Source organism: Drosophila kikkawai, chromosome 3L (genome assembly GCF_030179895.1).
Source record: "Drosophila kikkawai strain 14028-0561.14 chromosome 3L, DkikHiC1v2, whole genome shotgun sequence".
Classification (NCBI taxonomy): domain Eukaryota; kingdom Metazoa; phylum Arthropoda; class Insecta; order Diptera; family Drosophilidae; genus Drosophila; species Drosophila kikkawai.
Window position 1 is genome coordinate 6,347,134 of NC_091730.1, and position 16,868 is coordinate 6,364,001.

Sequence of the window (16,868 nt, forward strand, 5' to 3'; positions counted from 1 at the left end):
TACTTTTTTATTGTTTAATTTATTATTTTTAATAAATAAAATTGAAAACTTGAAATATCCTGGAAAAAACTTTCCCGTTCACTATAGGGTTAATGTTGTGTTTATGCAGCCCTGGCATTGCGGTGCTGCCAACTCGTTTACCGCCTAGCGGTTGGATTTGCCATGAGCGTCAACATCGGGAGCAGGAATAGGAATAAAATGTTTATAATAAACGCCCCCGACGAGGAGGAGAAGTGCACCGAAGCGCAACTGGATATTCTGCTGAAGATCAACACCGGCGAGTACCGGCTGGTGAAGAAGAACAAGCGGAGCTCCGTGTGGAATGTATATAGGGAAATCGCCCGCGCCGATGGCACTAAGCTGAAATGGAGATACTTCTGTCTGGGCTGCAAGCGGGTGATGCAGTCCTCTGGCGGCACCACTTCAAATCTTCGTATCCACAAGTGCCATGTGCGGTATATCAAGCAAGGTGGTAGTCATAGTCCATCTGGCGACGCCTCTAATGGCTCTCCTTCGCCGCGCGCAGCAGCAGCAGCATCACAGACGCCACGCAGCCAGCAGAGTAGCGAGCAGCGGGCTCCGGTCAAGAGAGTGCCAACCTATGCTTCACAATACGAGCAGCTCTACGAAGTCAGGACGAATCCCTTGGCCAAGTCCCCCGAAATGGAGGAAGACACGGAGGAAAACAATCTGGAGGAGGAAGCGGATGGCGTGGATCAGATTGTAAGTGCTTCCAGATGGAGCTCTCAAATCATCCAAATTATTTACGTATATTTCAAACCACAGATCGAATCTGAGCGCATCCTGGAAGAGCCCACGTCTGCGCCCAAGCCGCGTCCATTGTTAAAACTCTTCTCGGAGGACTCCTGGTCTTGTGAGCCGGAACTGGACCCAGACGAGCCAGAACCAGAGTCGGTGTTGGATGAGCAGACGCCGATTGAGTTGGATCACAACGACATCCAGCAGGAGCCAGTGGGCGACTACAAAGAGGAGATACTACAGCCGAAAGGACTAGAAAATAGCAACCAATTCAATGCCAGCGCCCTTTCCGAAGCGGAATCCTATGCCAAGTCCTGGGCTCATGCCTTTCTGCGTCTGAGCGATGAGCAAAAGTTCTACGCCAAGCGTTCCATCGACGAGCTGCTAGTCCTGGGCCGGCTGGAAAAACTAAGCATTTCCACGGTGACATCGTTAACAACTAACTTGTAGTAATAGTCAAGTGAATAGCGTAAATATCCTATATCCTATATATCCCTATATCCTTAGCCTAAGACGTCCTTATGTACTTTTTGCAGATTTAATTATTAACTTAATTATTTACTTTTATTTAGAGAGTAATTTTAAGTGAGCAAAGATATTTTATTATGTAAACTATCCAAAACCAAAAACAAAAAAAAAACATCTTGAGTTTTTTTAAATAAAGTCATCAAATTTGTTTAACAATTTAAATTCCTCAATTTTGATTTGTATTCGAAAATATGAGAGATTTTGCAAATCCGCATACTGAATTTTAAAATTAAATAAACTAAAAATTAAATAAATAAAAATCCACATATTTAATATGATTTGCTTTTGTCCTATGCTCAAAAAACGTAAACTCTTTTAACAAACCTCTTAAGAAAGCTACAATAAACCACGAAAAAATTGTTTTTCAATTTTTTTATTTTTTCCAATACGTTTTTAAAGTTTTTTTTTGTAATTTTTCTTTTGGTTGCCATCTTGCATTTGTTGTATTATATTTTTTGCTTTGCTTTTACAGTTTTTTTTTGTTTGTTTGTTTGTTTGCTGTGAATTACATTTCTTTTTCCATTCTTGTTCTTTTTTTCTGCTGTGTTTGATGCTTGATACATTAAGTCGCCTGTTCTGGTAGTGTTCTATCTTTCTTTCGACTGAAGATGATGTATAAATGGGAAAAGATGCGGTTTGTGTGTGGATATACAGTTTTAATCATATCTTTAATACGAGAAACTTAGATTTACAACGCTACAACGTTCGAGGATATCCAAAAATAAATTAAATTTTTAAATAAACAATAAGTTAAATTTGGGCTGAGAGCTGATTGTAAGGTAATTATCAAGACCAGGGCGTATTTAAATTTATTTTTTATCGCTGCTGTGTGTTTCATAGATGATAAAAATCGACAGACATGATAGAATTGTTTTTAGAATTTGATACGACATTTTAAAGTGACTGTGTGTGGTCACCCCATGAAACAAGACAAAAAGCATAAACAAACCGAAAAAAAAGACGCGGCGGCCCATATATAAGCGAACTCTGATGGTGTTTGTTGCTCTTCTTATAACTTGCAGCGGTCGTTGTTGTTCTTGTTGTTGATGACGATGTTGGGATGCTGCTACTACTGCTGATATTTCTGGGCGTTGCGAATTGTTCCTTCCTAAGCAGTGCTCTCTGTGGTTGTATTTTGCAGTTCTTGAGCGCCATTCTAGGGTTTTTCGTATTGTTGGATAAATTATAAGCATAAATGAAACAGACATACAAAATCAAACGTTTAAACTAAAACCAGAGATGAATGTTAGACCCAAAAAGCCTCTCAGTGTTAAGGTTTCCTTTTTCCCTCTTGTTAATGGTTTTGTTTAGAGTGCGACAGTGGTTGTTAGGTTGGTTAATTATGCATTTTTTAAGTTGTTATTTTCTTATAATTTCAAGTGTGACCGACACCCAGGTTGTTATTTGTAGATACTGTTGCTGTTGTTGTGGTTGTTAAGTTGCCGCAGATGCTGTGTTATCGTAGTATTTCATGTTCTTTTTTTTTTTTTTTGCTTTGGCAAAGATGTTTCAAGTTGTTGTTCTGTCGTGTGATTAGTTCATTACCTGCTGTGGCGGCTGCTGCTCCAAACCACCGCCAGGGCCATTCGGTTTCCGATTCTGGCGACGTGGACGTGGCTGTTGAGGGCGTGGTGGTCCCTGCTGGCCTTGAACTAAAATAAAATAGAACAAGAAAAAGGTTACAAATATATAAAAATAAACCAGTTAAAAAAAACCTAAATAATAAATTCCTTAATTAAAAATATACTCACTATATTCGCCGCCATCGCGACGTGGTGGCGGTGGTCCATTATTATAATTGCGCCGGAAGAAGCGCCTCTGGGGTCCGCCCGGCGGGCCGCCTCCTCGACGCGGTCCATGTCCCTCGCCTCGCTGCAGACCCTCCGGATTCTGGTCCAGTCCGGGTTCGGCACTGCTACCATCACCGCCGCCCAGGCCGCGGCGTGGTTGGCGCGGATAGTAGTTGTTATACCGGCGAGGACCACCGGGAGGTCCTCCTGGTCCACCCGGACCACCGCGTGGGCCACCACGTGGTGGTCCACCTGGGGGTCCACCGCCGGGCGGGCCGCGACGGAAGTTCTGACGTGGTTGGCGCGGGCCAGACTGCTGCAGCTGCGGTTGCCCGTCAACGGACGGCGGCTGTTGCTGCTGCTGCTGTTGGACCGGCGACGCCAGCTCGTCGCCTTCGTCTCCCTGGCCGGGCTCCTTGCGGCGATTCTTCTTCATCCAGGGGCGGAAGTTTCGGCGCTTGTCCGCAGCAAACTGACTGCCCCGCACTGGCTCGCCCGATGGTCCGGTCACATTGGCTGCCTCGTTGCCCTTCTCGCCAATGACCACGTCGAACTCAACGACCTCACCATCGCCCACCGAACGGACCGCCTTCTTGGGATTGTTACGGGCAATAGCACTCTGGTGCACGAAGACGTCCTCTTTGGTGTCGTTGCGATTGATGAAACCGTAGCCGCTCTTCACGTTGAACCACTTGACGGTGCCGGTGACTTTGGTGGCTGCAAAAATGAATTAATAAGTTAATTAAGTTATTAATGTGACTTTTAAAAAGGTTTATTAACACTTAATAATAAAATGATTGATATTTGATGTAAGTAATATATCGGAACCCGGAAAGTCATGACCCTTGTATCATGTGATCAAAATACAACGATAATGACAACAAAAATACAGTAGTATAAGTGCTTAGCGAAACAGGTGTATCTTTTATATTTTTTAAATTCCTTTTAACAATTTTTCCAAACAACCAAAACATCTCAAAAAACATACTAAAATTATTGTAGGCAATGTAATGAAATACGTATATATCTACATACAATCCTCCTACCGAAAGATATTGCTAATCAAAAACATATATACAAGGATCTTATCGGATCGTCGCTTGCCTTAAAAAACGGCTTATAGCCCGAGCCACAAGCACATGCTGCCGTTGTGCGAGTGTGTGTACAAATAAGTGTACCAAAACAATGAACACACACACATGAAAGCGCCATCCCGCTCGCACCCACGCTGCGCGCGCACGAACAAATTGGGTTGCTCTAGCCGTGCGTGGGCGGGGGAGGTGCGCCGCAGCCCGCCGAAGGGGTGGGTGGAGATGGAAAAAGGCCAGACCGGCAAAAGGCAGAATTTTCATTTCGTTTGCCGGCGGCGTGAACACTCGTTCATACAGACATATGTATGCGCCTTTTGCCGCACAAAATGGCCGACGCGCGTATATTTTAAGACACAAACACACACACACACATGCTCTTGCAGGCATGTTTCTTCTTTTTTTTCGTTCCTTTCATTGCTATTTTGGTAGCACTAGCCGCCGCCATGTGTTCGCGTATGAATGAAAGGGGGACTGCGATTGGGATTGGGATTCGGATCGGGTGCACTGCACATCTGGCTGGGGCTTACCGATGACTTCCTTCGGCGGCGGAGCGGGCTTGCCCTGCTGTCCCTGCAGCTGCTGCTCGTCCTGCGGCTCCTGCTCCAGATCCTCCGGCAGATTCTGCTGCTGCTGCTCCGGCTGCTGCTGTTGCTGTTCAGCGGCCAGCGGCTTGTTCTCAGCATCGGCCATCGCTCACTCTCAGTTGTTGGTTAAAAACGAAAAGCGGGAAAAGCAAAAGGCTGTTGTTGTTGCTGCTGCTGGTGTTGTTGTGTGGATGCGAGTGCCGCAACAAATTGTCCGTTTCCCTGCTGTTCTTCGGGGTGTCTGCTGCGCTCGGTCGCAGTTGGTGGCGTTCACTCTCAACTGCCACTACCACTTCTGATGTTGTTTTTGAGTGTGATCTTAAAACACTCGCCACTCGCAGGGTTTTCTTTGCCTTAGCGATTTTATTTTGTTCGCTCCGGAAGTGAAACTTGACAGCCAGCGCCCAGGGCTGCTTGCAGGGGGCCTATCGATAGTGTACAGCCGATAACTATTTCGATCATTAAGCATATATCGGTACGATTGTCCATCTCTAAATTGTGGTTATTTTTTGAATATATTTTTAATTTTGTTTCAAAGTTGATTTGTTTTAAACATTACAAGAATTATTATCTTTATTAATAGGAGCAAAAGTATTTTAGTTATTTTTTAAAGTAAAATCAGATAAAAGGCAATAGAGGTAAGGAAACATGACAAGATACGGTTTACAATATTTGTTATATTTGTAGACATAGTTTATGCCAAACTACGATTGGTTCTTCGCTTCCAAAAATGATGAACCTGCTCCAAGGCGAATCCTACACAGCTAAGGCCAATACCCACGGACCAGAGATAAAAGGCCCCCTGAAGAATGTCCAGGGTTAGGACCACTCGCTTCTTGCGGCGCACGGCCGGCTCAGTTGCCGCTGGATCCAAGTCAGTCTGGTCGCCCAACTCCTCATAGAACTCCTCGGCATTCGGCGAAGTCCCATCTCGAGTAATCAGATCCATTTGGCGCCAGTGCTCGAAGAATCCATGTTCGTGGAAGCCGGTGAACAGCGTTTGAAAGCGGTGCAGAAAGGGCGATCCGCGGGGCAGGATATAGGTGCACAGCATGGATCGCAGGTACTCCTTGACAATATGGTAGGCCGGTCGCTCCGCCTGGGCATTGTAGGTACGAGCCAGGAAATCCCTGGCATGGAAATCGCGCAAGATAAAAGCCGACCGCCTGTCTCGCCGGCTCACGAGGAGTTGGTAGTAGGAGGTAGCCACTCCGAGCGGCAGCTGGCGACTCCGGCTCTCCAGGAGGCGGTACTGATCCTCGGATAGAGTGGACCGCACTGCATCGTACATGGTGGTCACAGCATAGATACGAACGTCCAACTGTCCGAGACCCGCCAACTGGTCCAGCTGCGCCTCATAGCTCGGACGCACGAATCCAGACTCCAGCTTGGCAAAGTAGATGGTGGTAAGGACATAGCTAAAGAGGATCCAACCCATGAGAAAGGTGCGCATCGAGCTAAACGAGGAAAATCGTTCCGCCGGCTCCCCGACGTGCGTCTTGCCGAACATTTCGAGGATCTCATACCAGGTGGCCTGGAACTGGATGACATTCTTTCGTGGCACCCGTTTCTGTAGACGCTGCATCAGCCAGAAGATCAGCACCACTGTCAGGAGGGTGGCAAGGAGCAGGTGCCACACGGAGCGCCGGAAGACGCGCACAAAGATCAAATACTCTGGCTGAATTCCAGAAGCAGGAACTACCAGGTACAGGATGCGGCGGGTTTGCGGATACAGCACCTCCACCTCTGGCCAGATGCAGTCCAACACGAACCGAGAGTTGGCTCCGAAGTGAGTGTGACCGCCGACCAGGTCCTTGACCGCACCCGTATAATTGCCACCGGGCAGGCAGCGTCCGTAGGATTCGTTGTCCGCTGGTATTACATAGGTTACCGAGGCATTCAGCATCCGGGCAGTCACCCGAGCAGCCACTCCATCCACTGCCTTGTAGCCAGCAGTCTCCACGGGCTCCCTGGGAACCGCTATCAGAGGATCTGCGAACATGGAGAAGCGCAGTGGATAGCCCCTCAAATTTCCCATCTTATCGGAATAGATTAAGTCATTTCCAGTTCGCTGTACAACCTGTAGACCCCCCAGGGCAAAGGGATCAAAGTCGAAGATGCCATTATCCCTGCTGGTGATGGCCAGCCCGTAAAGCATTTGCTTGTTCCAGCAGCTGCTGAAGAGATCCAGCAATTGATTCTGCCCAGCATCGGGCCAGATGAAAAGGTATTTGTGCAAGTGTTTCCTCGGCTGTCGAGGATTCAGCATGTCCACAATACGACGTACTAGGGAATCCCCCCTTTTGCCAGCTGGTATGTGAAAGATACTCAAGCTGTCCGTGTTGCGAAGCGGCTCTATCTCGTGGCTTTCAACATTCCGGGTGACCACGGGCAGCTGGCTGCCCACGCAGCGGTGCAGCTCCAACTCCAAAGCGGAGTGACTCGGATCCAAGGCAGCCGGACAGCTGGAACAGCGATACAAATAGGTAATCTGAACATTTTGCTTCACGGCCAGACGACAGGCAATCCCGGCCAGCGAACAAATCCCGGACAGAGAGCAGAGCTAAAGCAACAGGCAGAGCAGGAACGTAACCGAAGACTCCATTTCCTGAGAGGCAACTAACCCTGTTCTTTAGGCGGCGACCTGGACAACAACCTGTGGACCCCGTCCCAGGAGAGTCGTAATCCCCAATTATGACCCAAGGCATTGCGTGAGGGGCTTGTTACCAGACAAACGCTTGAGTTTACAAAGTTAATGAAATAATTAACTCAAGTTCAAATAAATATAATCGCAGTATCATCCCATATGCAGTATTGTATAGCAACTGAAACACCTGAACCAAGTTAGGGGTTTATTAATACGTAAGTTGATAAGGTTTAGTTTTTGTGCTGAATCTGCAAAGTCGTTGGTTTATTAGAACATTTAAAACATTTAAAGTCATTGTGAAAGACGCTGGAATATATACAAAATATATTATTATTGATACCCTAGAATAGATGATTGGGGTTGCAGGAAAACAGAAAAACTAGCACAGAAAAGCTTTACGAATTAAAATTATGCATTTTGGGAAAATTTACCATAGATTTCAAATGCAAAGGCTTTTCTAAATAATGTATTTTAATGATGCACTACAGCTATGGCTCTTGTCCCTTATTCTTTGTTGTCCACTCTAAATTTTTGTTTATGTCCCAAATATATGTTTTAGCTATATGTTTTGAAATTTTAAAATATTTTTAGCTTGGTTTTGATAATGTTGCGCCTGACTGGCGACCCGTCGATGCAAAAACAAAGGCAACTAAATGCAACCTGATAAGCAAGGTGCTGCCTAGTAACACCTTAATTTCCAGGTGGTTGTTCGGTCATTCGACTACAGAATTACAAGCAAATTGAGAAAAAAAAGGCCTGCCATTTGTAGATAGGTGACGATTCATTTAAAAAACAAACCATATAATATTTAAATCTGTTTTATTGTTGATTTAATATATTTATTTAGAAGCAACTGGAAAGTTAAAGAAATATAAATAATTGTGATAAACATTTGTTTAGGCTTTATTTATGAAATATTTCTGAAACTAAGAGATTTATCTAGAAATTGTATTAATTTAAATAATTTCAGGGAATGGCATTAATGGATTCTTCACAAAACCAACTTGGATTCCATTAAATCCAATAGATTCCCTAGCTCACATCATGTTTTTCTGATCGCTGGAAGCTCCAACATGAGGACAAAGAATTTAGATAATGATTTTAGCTATATGCAGCATACGGGGACAACATCTATTCGCTGGCTTATCACCTGCAATTCTGCAATCTGCAGTCAGAGGGTCGAGCAGATCCGGCGGAGTGTCAAGGCTGTGGCTGCGACCGGCCATTGCCCGGACTGCAATCTTCCGAGCTGCTCTGCCGATGGGTGCTGGCCGGGGGTATAAATACGGCTCGGCAGCAGTGCAGCAGTATGATTCGACATGATGAAGTCGTTGACGGCGATCGCAGTTGTTACGGTGGCTCTGCTGGCTGCTCTCGGTGTCCAGGCCAAACACCTGGGCTCCAAGGTGGCCGACAAGGACTTTCTGGTCAAGCAGAAGTTCGTCTTCGAGATTATGCAGCACATCTATCAGGATGATGTGTTCGTGACCCACTACCCGGCCACCTTTATGGAGTACAAGCCCTGGGAGCATGTGGGCGACTATGTCCACCCCGAGATGCTGGAACACTTCTTCGAGCTGTGGGAGCATCATCCCTTCACTGATTACCAGCCGTGGTCGGTGATGTACGAGAAGCACGAGGAGTATGTCGTTGGACTGGTGCGTCTCTTCTACTTCGCCAAGAACTGGGAGACCTTCCAGCACGCCGTCTTCTGGGCCCGTCAGCACGTCAACAAGCAGATGTTTGTGTATGCCTTCACCATTGCCGCCCTCTTCCGCGACGATATGCAAGGCGTGGTCATGCCAGCCCACTACGAAATCCACCCCTGGTCCTTCTTCGACAGCCAGGCTCTGGAGTGGGCCGAGCACTACAAGATGCACGGCTTCCATCACGTCAAGCAGATGGACAACATTTACAATGTGGTGATCAAGGCCAACTACTCGAATGTCCACGGAGCCCTGAACTACGATCACGATCTTGCCTACTACCTGGAGGATGTTGGCTTCAATGCCTTCTATTACTACTTCAACCTGGACTATCCCTTCTGGACCAAGGGCGGCGAGGAGCATGTCCTGAACAAGGATCGTCGCGGTGAGCTCTACCTGTACGTCCACTGGCAGCTCCTGGCCCGCTGGTACATGGAGCGTCTGTCCCACGATCTTGGCGAGGTGCCTGCCTTCAACATGTACGTGCCCACCGAGTCCGGCTATGCTAGCAATCTGCGTAGCTACCACGGAGCGCCCCAGTGGCACCGGGAGAACCACCATAACTTCTACCATGGCCACAACTATGAGCACATTGAGCATGTGGAGATGTACACGCAGCGAGTGATGGATTGGATCCACAAGAACGACAAATTCGATATGGAAACCATCAACGTTTTGGGTAACATCATCCAGGGTAATGCTGACAGTGTGGACAAAAAGTTCTACGGCAGTCTGGACAAGCTTTACCGCTACATCGTGAACGAGGGACACCACTACGGCCATGGCGATGAGAGCTTCCCCGGCCTGTTCATGCACTACGACACCTCCCTGCGCGATCCCATCTTCTATGAAGTGTACAAGACCCTGGTGAGCCACTACTGGCATCTGATGGAGACCTATCCCGAGTATAAGAAGCACGATTACACCTTCGAGGGTGTCAAGATCGATGCCGTACACATGCCCGAGAGCCTGACCACCTACTTCGAGTACTTCGATTCGGACATCAGCAACGCTGTGAATGTGGAGCCACCAGTGGAGGGTTCCACCGATGCCCTGTACGCCTTCGGACGCAACTCCCACTACAAGGGTGCCAGCTACGTGATCAAGGCCCGCCAGCACCGTCTCAACCACAAGCCCTTCGAGTTCACCATGGACGTGACCGCCGACAAGGCCCAGGATGCGATTGTCAAGGTCTTCATTGGTCCCAAGCACGATGAGCACGGACACGAAATCCCTCTGGAGTACAACTACCAGAACTTCTTCGAGCTGGAGCACTTCAAGGTGCACCTGGAGGCGGGCGTTAACCACATCAAGCGGGCCAGCGGCGACTTCTCCTTCTGGGTGAACGATCGCACCACCTACCTGGAGCTCTACCAGAAGCTGATGGACGCCTCCAACAGTGACTACAAGTTCAAGCTGGACATGTCGGAGGCCCACTGCGGTGTGCCAAACAGGATGATGCTGCCCCGCGGCAAGAAGGGCGGTCAGTTGTACCAGTTCTTCTACATGGTCTATCCCTATCACCAGCCCGCAGTGACCCAGTTCACTGGCTACGATCCGGTGGTCAGCTGCGGCGTCGGACACGGCTCCCGCTATGTGGACGCCCTGCCCTTCGGCTTCCCCTTCAACCGACCGGTGAAGCACGACTACTACTTCGATGTGCACAACTTCAAGTTCGTGGACGTCAAGATCTTCCATCGCGACGAGCACACCAACGTTGTGTAAACTTCAAACGAAAAACGAACGAACGAACGGAAACGGATCCCTACATGTCTCTTTGTCCACACTTCCCCCCATAGAAACCATAATTTAATTCAGTTTTTCCTTAACTTGTCAGTCCTCCCTGTGACCATTTAACAATAAACGTATCCGAAAAACACACTTATTTTTTGTTTAATTTCACTTTTACTTTTATTAATTAAAGTTAAATAATTTTGTATTTTTGCAGCTTTTGAAGTTGGGAATTGAAGCATTAAAAATCGATCAATTTTGCTAAAATAAAAAGAAAAAAATAACAGAGATGTATAAAGCATTAATGCGTATCATAATAAAAGCCTCCTGACTGAAATTATAATATCCTCAAAACTTATAATATATATTCATTTTTTATAATAATTTTTGGGAAAACCAAAGCTTATAAATATAATACCTAAGCCAAAAATGCAATAATTTTAATTAGGAAAGCGGTTTTAAGTTAATTGTTATAAGAATAATAAATCTGCATAATTAATTTAACATTTCTATAAATAATTATTTTTCTTTCAATTTTTTTTCAGAAATCTCCTTTTGATCCTGATTAAGAATGTATATTCTTGACTCCCTTACTGCGTTACCAGCTTATAACCAAAATTATAATCCCCTGCCCATGAATAAAAATATAGAAATATGGAAATAAATTAAATCAATAAATTGAAGGAATTTAATTGGAATTGTAAATCAATTTGGTTAAATACATTAAATTTGATCTGCTTTGTAAAGTTTGTATAAATCTGCAGGAAAGCACAATTATTTTAAAATAACCAAGACTACGCCAGGAATTTAGTTAATAGATAACATAAAGTAGCATTTTCACAAATTCTAATTTATGAATATTTAAAATTTTCAAACGCTGACACAGCTATCGAAACCAAAACCATCGATAGAGGCACTCCCGGAGAATTATCGATATTATTGTGCGTGGTCGATCCATCTCTAGAAAAAAGCACAATTTGTTCTTGTTTTGTCGCCGCAACAGCAATTGTTTATTATTTTCTCGAAAGTTACGTTACCAAAAAGCAGCTGTAGCAGCCATGAATAACAATAAGTGTTAAACAATAACAATGGCTTAGCAATAAACGATTGATCAGCATTAACGGTAGTTATGGAGAAATCAACACAAAAGTGAATTAAACCCCAAAAAAGGTGATTAAAAGCGATTATGCTGATAGTGCCTCCAAGATAAGCAACTAAGCAACCGATTTTCGCGGAAAAGCCAACACAGTTATCATCCTAATAAGTGGAAAACTCTTGTGCGGCGTCCAAAGGCTGATGTGGCGTCACAATAACATCGTATGATCCGGGTCCCGGTCTCCGATTGGCTGAAAGCCCGCTCGTGTATGCTTTCCCGCTCGCGTGTGTTTGTGTTACGGGCACAGTGGTTGGGGGGCTATTGAAAAAGCTGTGTGTTTATTGGAAAAACTAAAAAAATGATTAGGAAATAATAAATGCCTATTACAAATTTAAATTTAAAAAAGATAAAAAAATCTTTCGCCCCAAAACTGAGCTAATAATAAAAAAAAACAATAAATAATTAATATATATTAAAAAAAAAAAGTTTGCCCCAAATCTGACCGAATTATAAATAAATAATTTATAATTAGTTTATATTAAAAATCAAAAAATTCGAAATCCCATACCACAAATTTTTTTTTTTTGGAAACAAAAATCACACACTTGTCCCACTGTTGTTTTCGCTGTGTAATTGCGCCGCTCAGAATATTCTATTACTTCAACTCAAGTTTAATAATAAACAAAACAGCAATTACACAACGCTCTTGTATTGGTTTCGTCAGCAGCAAAAAGCAGAGCATAAACAATGGACGCGCCTCCGAATCCCATGGATTTCATGGACGAGTCAATGGACTTGTTCAAGGCGGAGGATGCCTTCGACATGATCAACGAGGTCCTGCACTCGGACATGCTTGATAGTTTCCTCAACGAAATGGATCCCACGCTCATGTACAGCAACATGCTCCAGATGGATAACACCCAGATGGACCAGCCGGCGCATGTGAAAAGCGAGCATTCCTCCCCCGTTCATATCCATCCCGTTCACATCAAGGAGGAGCTGCAGCAGCAGCAGCAGCAACCATCCTTGCCCATCTACAAGCCGGACCCCCTGATGGCCTCCAACTACAATCTCTCCCCGCAGCAGCAGCAGCCGCAGCAACAACAGCAGCCACTGCTGAAAGCTGCCCAGCCTACGGCAACTATCCACCACAAGGATAACCAACGGTTGCCGCCTAACACTACGCTTTATTCGCCCACTTTGGGCAGTGGTTTTACCTACCAGGTTGCTTCTCCGCCCACGCCGCCGGCAGAGAAGTCTCCACAGAATGTGAATGTCATGCAGCCGATAACACCTCCAACCTCTGTGACCATGCCGCCACAGGCGCAGTCCTTTATCATGTACACCCAGCCGCTGAACACAAGTCCGGGATTGTTAAGCGCTGCTGCTGCCACCCCAATGCTGTTGGAATCCATGACCGAGACTAAGATGACAGCCAGTCCGAAGACCTCACCACCGTTGGCATCCCCCCATTCCAGTTCTGGTGGGAGTAGAGCCAGCAAGGTGCGAGTTGCACCGCTGGCACCATTGCCCAGCACCACCCCGGAGGTACTTGGGAAGGTGCCCATCACCCGGGCGCAACCCAAGGTAAAGGAGGTGAAGAGATCCGCCCATAATGCTATCGAGCGGCGTTATCGCACCTCCATTAATGACAAAATCAACGAGCTAAAGAACCTGGTGGTTGGGGAGCAGGCAAAGTTAAACAAGTCTGCGGTGCTCCGCAAGTCCATCGACAAGATCCGAGATCTGCAGCGCCAGACGCACGAATTGAAAGCAGAGCTGCAACTCCTGCAGCGTCAGCTAATGGCCCGCGACGGCTCCAAGGTTAAGGATCTGCTGCAGCTGGGCTCCCGCCCGGGCAGGAACTCAAAGAAACGTCGCGAGAGCTCACTAACTTCCGCCACCGATGCCGGACTGACGCCACCGCGCAGCGATGTCTCGGATCCCTCTCTCTCTCCTTTGCACTCGGACATCTCTTTGCCGCCATCGCCTTATGGTGGATCCACTGCCAGCTGCAGCAGCGGCAGCAGCAGCAAGGATGAGCTTTTGGTGGTGCCTAGTTCCATGCGTGGGATGGCCACGCACTCGCGTCTGGGCCTGTGCATGTTTATGTTTGCAATTTTGGCCGTCAATCCCTTCAAGACGTTCCTTCAGCGTGGACCCTTTGCTGGTAATGGACTTAACGATGACGACCTGGGCGAACTGGGTGGCCAGAGGCGAAGCATTCTCTCTTACGATGTGGATGGAGGTAAGGAAATAATTCCTGGTTTAATTTTTACAAATAATTGCACATTTTTATCCTCAACTTGTTTTAGGAGACGGCTTTGGTGGCTGGCAACACAGCTCCTGGATATGGCTTCTGAACTTGACCCTAATGCTTGGCTGCCTGGTGAAGCTGCTGGTTTACGGTGATCCCCAGCTGGACCCCCAAACCGACGCTTATTGGCAACACAAACAACGCGCTGAATCCCATTTCGTTCAAGGACAGGCTACTCAGGCTTATACCGGCTATCTTAATTGTTTGCATATGTTTGGCTTGAGCCTGCCGTCGACGCGCTTGGAATGCTATCTACAAACCACCTGGCAGTTTTTGCGGTTCCTTTTCCATCGCCTCTGGCTGGGACGCGTCTTGTCACGTCGCACTGGTGGGCTTTTCTGTAATGCCGCAAACCGAAAACAGGCCCAGGCCTCGGCCCGAGAACTTGCTTTGCTCTTCAATCGCTTGAATCAACTCCAACTCACTGGGAATGGTAATCGTGGCGATGGTAATGGCATCATGATGGCTCTTTTTGCCAGCAACATGGCTGAAGTTGCCCACAATCTGCTAACGCCGCGGGAAACTATTTGTATTCATGTGATGGCCGCCCTGAGAATGAAGCAAAGTGCACCCAAGTGGCTGAAACAGCTCTTTGCCCGTTACTACATGAGCCGAGCTCGGCAGGAGTGTGGCCGTACCCGGGCTGCTGAGCAGACGCAGGAGCTGCGTTGGGCCTTCAGTGCCTATGGGTATCGCTACTGCAGCACCCATGTCTTTAGCTACGATCTGAGTGACTCTGGCGAGCAGGATGGCTTCTTTACTCGGCTACGAAACCCCTGCGATCCCGCTGCTCATGTCATAAAGGTGAGTAAGGTTTACAGGTGAAAGAGAAGAGATTTATGTAAAATTAACCAATCCCTTAGCAATATCGCGAGCATCTGCTGTTCAAGGCCATTCAGTGTTTGGTGGGTGCGGGTCACAAGTCTGGCGGTGCCCTGCCCACAGCCGCCTCATCAGCCGGAGGAGGAGAAACGGAACAATTGCAACAACAACAACAGCAGCAGCAGCACAGTGGCACCATTGTCAGCAATGTGCTCAAGTACACCTCTCTATTAAGGGACACGCTGTGGGCGGAGGAGGATGAGCGCGACACGAATGTAGTTTGGTGGGCAAACATCCTTGAGATTTCCGTACACTGGCTCCTGGGAGAGGATACACTGGCGGAGCAGCTTTACGACAATATCAAGCAAATGCCAGTGCAACTGCAGCAGAGTAGCGAACACGATCATCTGCCCAAAGCCCTGCATGCTGTGCTCCGAGCTAAAATGATTTTACTAATGTAAGTAACTCAGAAAGACAAATTCTATGATTCAAATTGTATTTTCTTGGCAGGAATAATGGCAACAACCTGGACAAACGCCTCAAGCAATCGGTCAACACTTTATGTGATGCCTCAAGTGTCCAACTACAGGAATGCTTGACTGTAAACCGTATCACCAATGCCCGAGGCATAAAGCTGGTAAGATCACGGCAGAGTGAGTTGAGTGACACCCACAGAACGCCTCCGGAGATGACACGCAGGTGCATTGTAGTCGCATTGTCTGTTTCCCAATATATCCTCCAGGCAATACAACTGCAGTGCAAGCTCTGTGCATTTCACAAGCAACAATGCTCTTTCCTTTTTAGTTTTTGGGAAACCGTGTATGCCTTAAATCTGATATATATCTGATATATATATCTCTGATATATTTCTATTCCTCTTTTTACAGCTTTTCCAATTGCTCACCTGCGATTGGCTGCTCGAAACACGCACTGCTTTGTGGGAACTGGAGCACATGGAGGACATGGAGGACGATGATGGCTATCGACAAGTACCTGGGGAAGTTCTCGAAAAGTTCCAAACCGATTTGAATTCACTGCGCAGCATTGTGGAAAATATACCGGTATGATATAGGTTTACAAGATAAGATTATAAATTATCTGATAATTGGATAATATTTTTTATAGAACGCCCAATCGAGGATCTATCTATACGAGGCCGTTTGTCGTCTGATGGCTGGGGCCTCCCCCTGTCCCACCCAACAGCTTTTAGACCGTAGTCTGCGCTCCCGCTACGCCCACTCGTCCATCTTCTGTGGCAGCAAGGATCGCAGGCATCAAAACTTCGAGGGCGGGGAGCGTGAACGGGCAGCGGCCATGTATGTGGCCTGCAAGTATCTGCCGCCTGCCCTGCTTAGCTCCCCCGGCGAGCGTGCTGGCATGCTGGCCGAAGCGGCCAAGACGCTGGAAAAGGTGGGCGATAAGCGTAAGCTGAAGGAGTGCTACCAGCTGATGAAGTCGCTGGGCAGCGGCATAGGCAGCGTCAAGGCATAAGTAATATAAGCGAAACAAACTTTGAATTTCCCTTTTCTAATCGCGTCAAGGCCTTTTGTTATTTAGTCTTTCAGTTGCCCCCCTCGCGCCCCCCTTTATGTTTAGATTGTAATTCAACAAATAATTATAAAATTATAGTTTAATATGGAAATTCATATTTGTTTATACATTTACCAAGCAAGGTTAATCATATTTATAACAATAAATATTTAAACTCTAACCGGGTGCGTGCATGCACTTAATTCGTTGAATTAATAATTTAATTGCCAATATGCAGGAATACCCTATTATTATAGACGACAAAGT

General features: G+C 46.5%; 5 protein-coding genes across 6 annotated transcripts; 3 read left to right on the plus strand and 2 right to left on the minus strand.

Moving 5' to 3' along the window:
- The first annotated feature begins 138 nt into the window (after nt 1-138).
- Nucleotides 139-1,449, plus strand: LOC108073967 (uncharacterized). Its single transcript, XM_017165809.3, has 2 exons — nt 139-723; nt 787-1,449. Exons 1-2 carry the CDS (start codon nt 163-165, stop codon nt 1,207-1,209), a joined length of 984 nt encoding a protein of 327 aa, XP_017021298.1. The 5' UTR covers nt 139-162; the 3' UTR covers nt 1,210-1,449.
- Nucleotides 1,450-2,246: 797 nt separating this feature from the next.
- On the minus strand, nt 2,247-5,153 carry yps (ypsilon schachtel). The gene is made up of 4 exons (XM_017165808.3): nt 4,696-5,153; nt 3,039-3,794; nt 2,833-2,939; nt 2,247-2,443 (listed from the first exon to the last, which is right to left on the minus strand). Exons 1-4 carry the CDS (start codon nt 4,856-4,858, stop codon nt 2,396-2,398), a joined length of 1,074 nt encoding a protein of 357 aa, XP_017021297.1. The 5' UTR covers nt 4,859-5,153; the 3' UTR covers nt 2,247-2,395.
- A 293-nt stretch (nt 5,154-5,446) lies between these two features.
- Nucleotides 5,447-7,460, minus strand: Ir68b (Ionotropic receptor 68b). Its single transcript, XM_017165535.1, has 2 exons — nt 7,377-7,460; nt 5,447-7,315 (listed from the first exon to the last, which is right to left on the minus strand). Exons 1-2 carry the CDS (start codon nt 7,458-7,460, stop codon nt 5,447-5,449), a joined length of 1,953 nt encoding a protein of 650 aa, XP_017021024.1.
- Nucleotides 7,461-8,721: 1,261 nt separating this feature from the next.
- Lsp2 (Larval serum protein 2) lies at nt 8,722-10,974 on the plus strand. The gene has a single exon (XM_017165807.2). The coding sequence runs from the start codon at nt 8,722-8,724 to the stop codon at nt 10,828-10,830; it is 2,109 nt and encodes a 702-aa protein (XP_017021296.1). The 3' UTR covers nt 10,831-10,974.
- Nucleotides 10,975-11,808: 834 nt separating this feature from the next.
- On the plus strand, nt 11,809-16,804 carry SREBP (Sterol regulatory element binding protein). Of its 2 annotated transcripts, none has more exons than XM_017165711.3 (7): nt 11,809-12,006; nt 12,657-14,180; nt 14,248-15,053; nt 15,113-15,528; nt 15,582-15,708; nt 15,959-16,132; nt 16,197-16,804. In XM_017165711.3, exons 2-7 carry the CDS (start codon nt 12,680-12,682, stop codon nt 16,560-16,562), a joined length of 3,390 nt encoding a protein of 1,129 aa, XP_017021200.1. In that variant the 5' UTR covers nt 11,809-12,006; nt 12,657-12,679; the 3' UTR covers nt 16,563-16,804. The 2 variants fall into 2 exon arrangements, with proteins under 2 accessions (XP_017021200.1, XP_017021199.1); XM_017165710.3 differs by having other exon boundaries at nt 12,660-14,180.
- Nucleotides 16,805-16,868: the final 64 nt, after the last annotated feature.

Excerpts from the sequence above, each read along its gene's own strand:
- Lsp2 (XM_017165807.2), top strand. The coding sequence starts at position 8,722 with ATGAAGTCGTTGACGGCGATCGCAGTTGTTACGGTGGCTCTGCTGGCT.
- LOC108073967 (XM_017165809.3), top strand. The coding sequence starts at position 163 with ATGAGCGTCAACATCGGGAGCAGGAATAGGAATAAAATGTTTATAATA. Across the intron at positions 724-786 it reads CGGATGGCGTGGATCAGATT|ATCGAATCTGAGCGCATCCT; the intron begins GTAAGTGCTTCC and ends TTCAAACCACAG.
- Ir68b (XM_017165535.1), bottom strand. The coding sequence starts at position 7,460 with ATGCCTTGGGTCATAATTGGGGATTACGACTCTCCTGGGACGGGGTCC. Across the intron at positions 7,316-7,376 it reads GTCGCCGCCTAAAGAACAGG|CTCTGCTCTCTGTCCGGGAT; the intron begins GTTAGTTGCCTC and ends CTGTTGCTTTAG.
- SREBP (XM_017165711.3), top strand. The coding sequence starts at position 12,680 with ATGGACGCGCCTCCGAATCCCATGGATTTCATGGACGAGTCAATGGAC. Across the intron at positions 14,181-14,247 it reads CTCTTACGATGTGGATGGAG|GAGACGGCTTTGGTGGCTGG; the intron begins GTAAGGAAATAA and ends AACTTGTTTTAG. Across the intron at positions 15,054-15,112 it reads CCGCTGCTCATGTCATAAAG|CAATATCGCGAGCATCTGCT; the intron begins GTGAGTAAGGTT and ends CCAATCCCTTAG.
- yps (XM_017165808.3), bottom strand. The coding sequence starts at position 4,858 with ATGGCCGATGCTGAGAACAAGCCGCTGGCCGCTGAACAGCAACAGCAG. Across the intron at positions 3,795-4,695 it reads GCCGCCGAAGGAAGTCATCG|CCACCAAAGTCACCGGCACC; the intron begins GTAAGCCCCAGC and ends TCATTTTTGCAG. Across the intron at positions 2,444-2,832 it reads AGCAGCAGCCGCCACAGCAG|AATGGCGCTCAAGAACTGCA; the intron begins GTAATGAACTAA and ends GAAAAACCCTAG.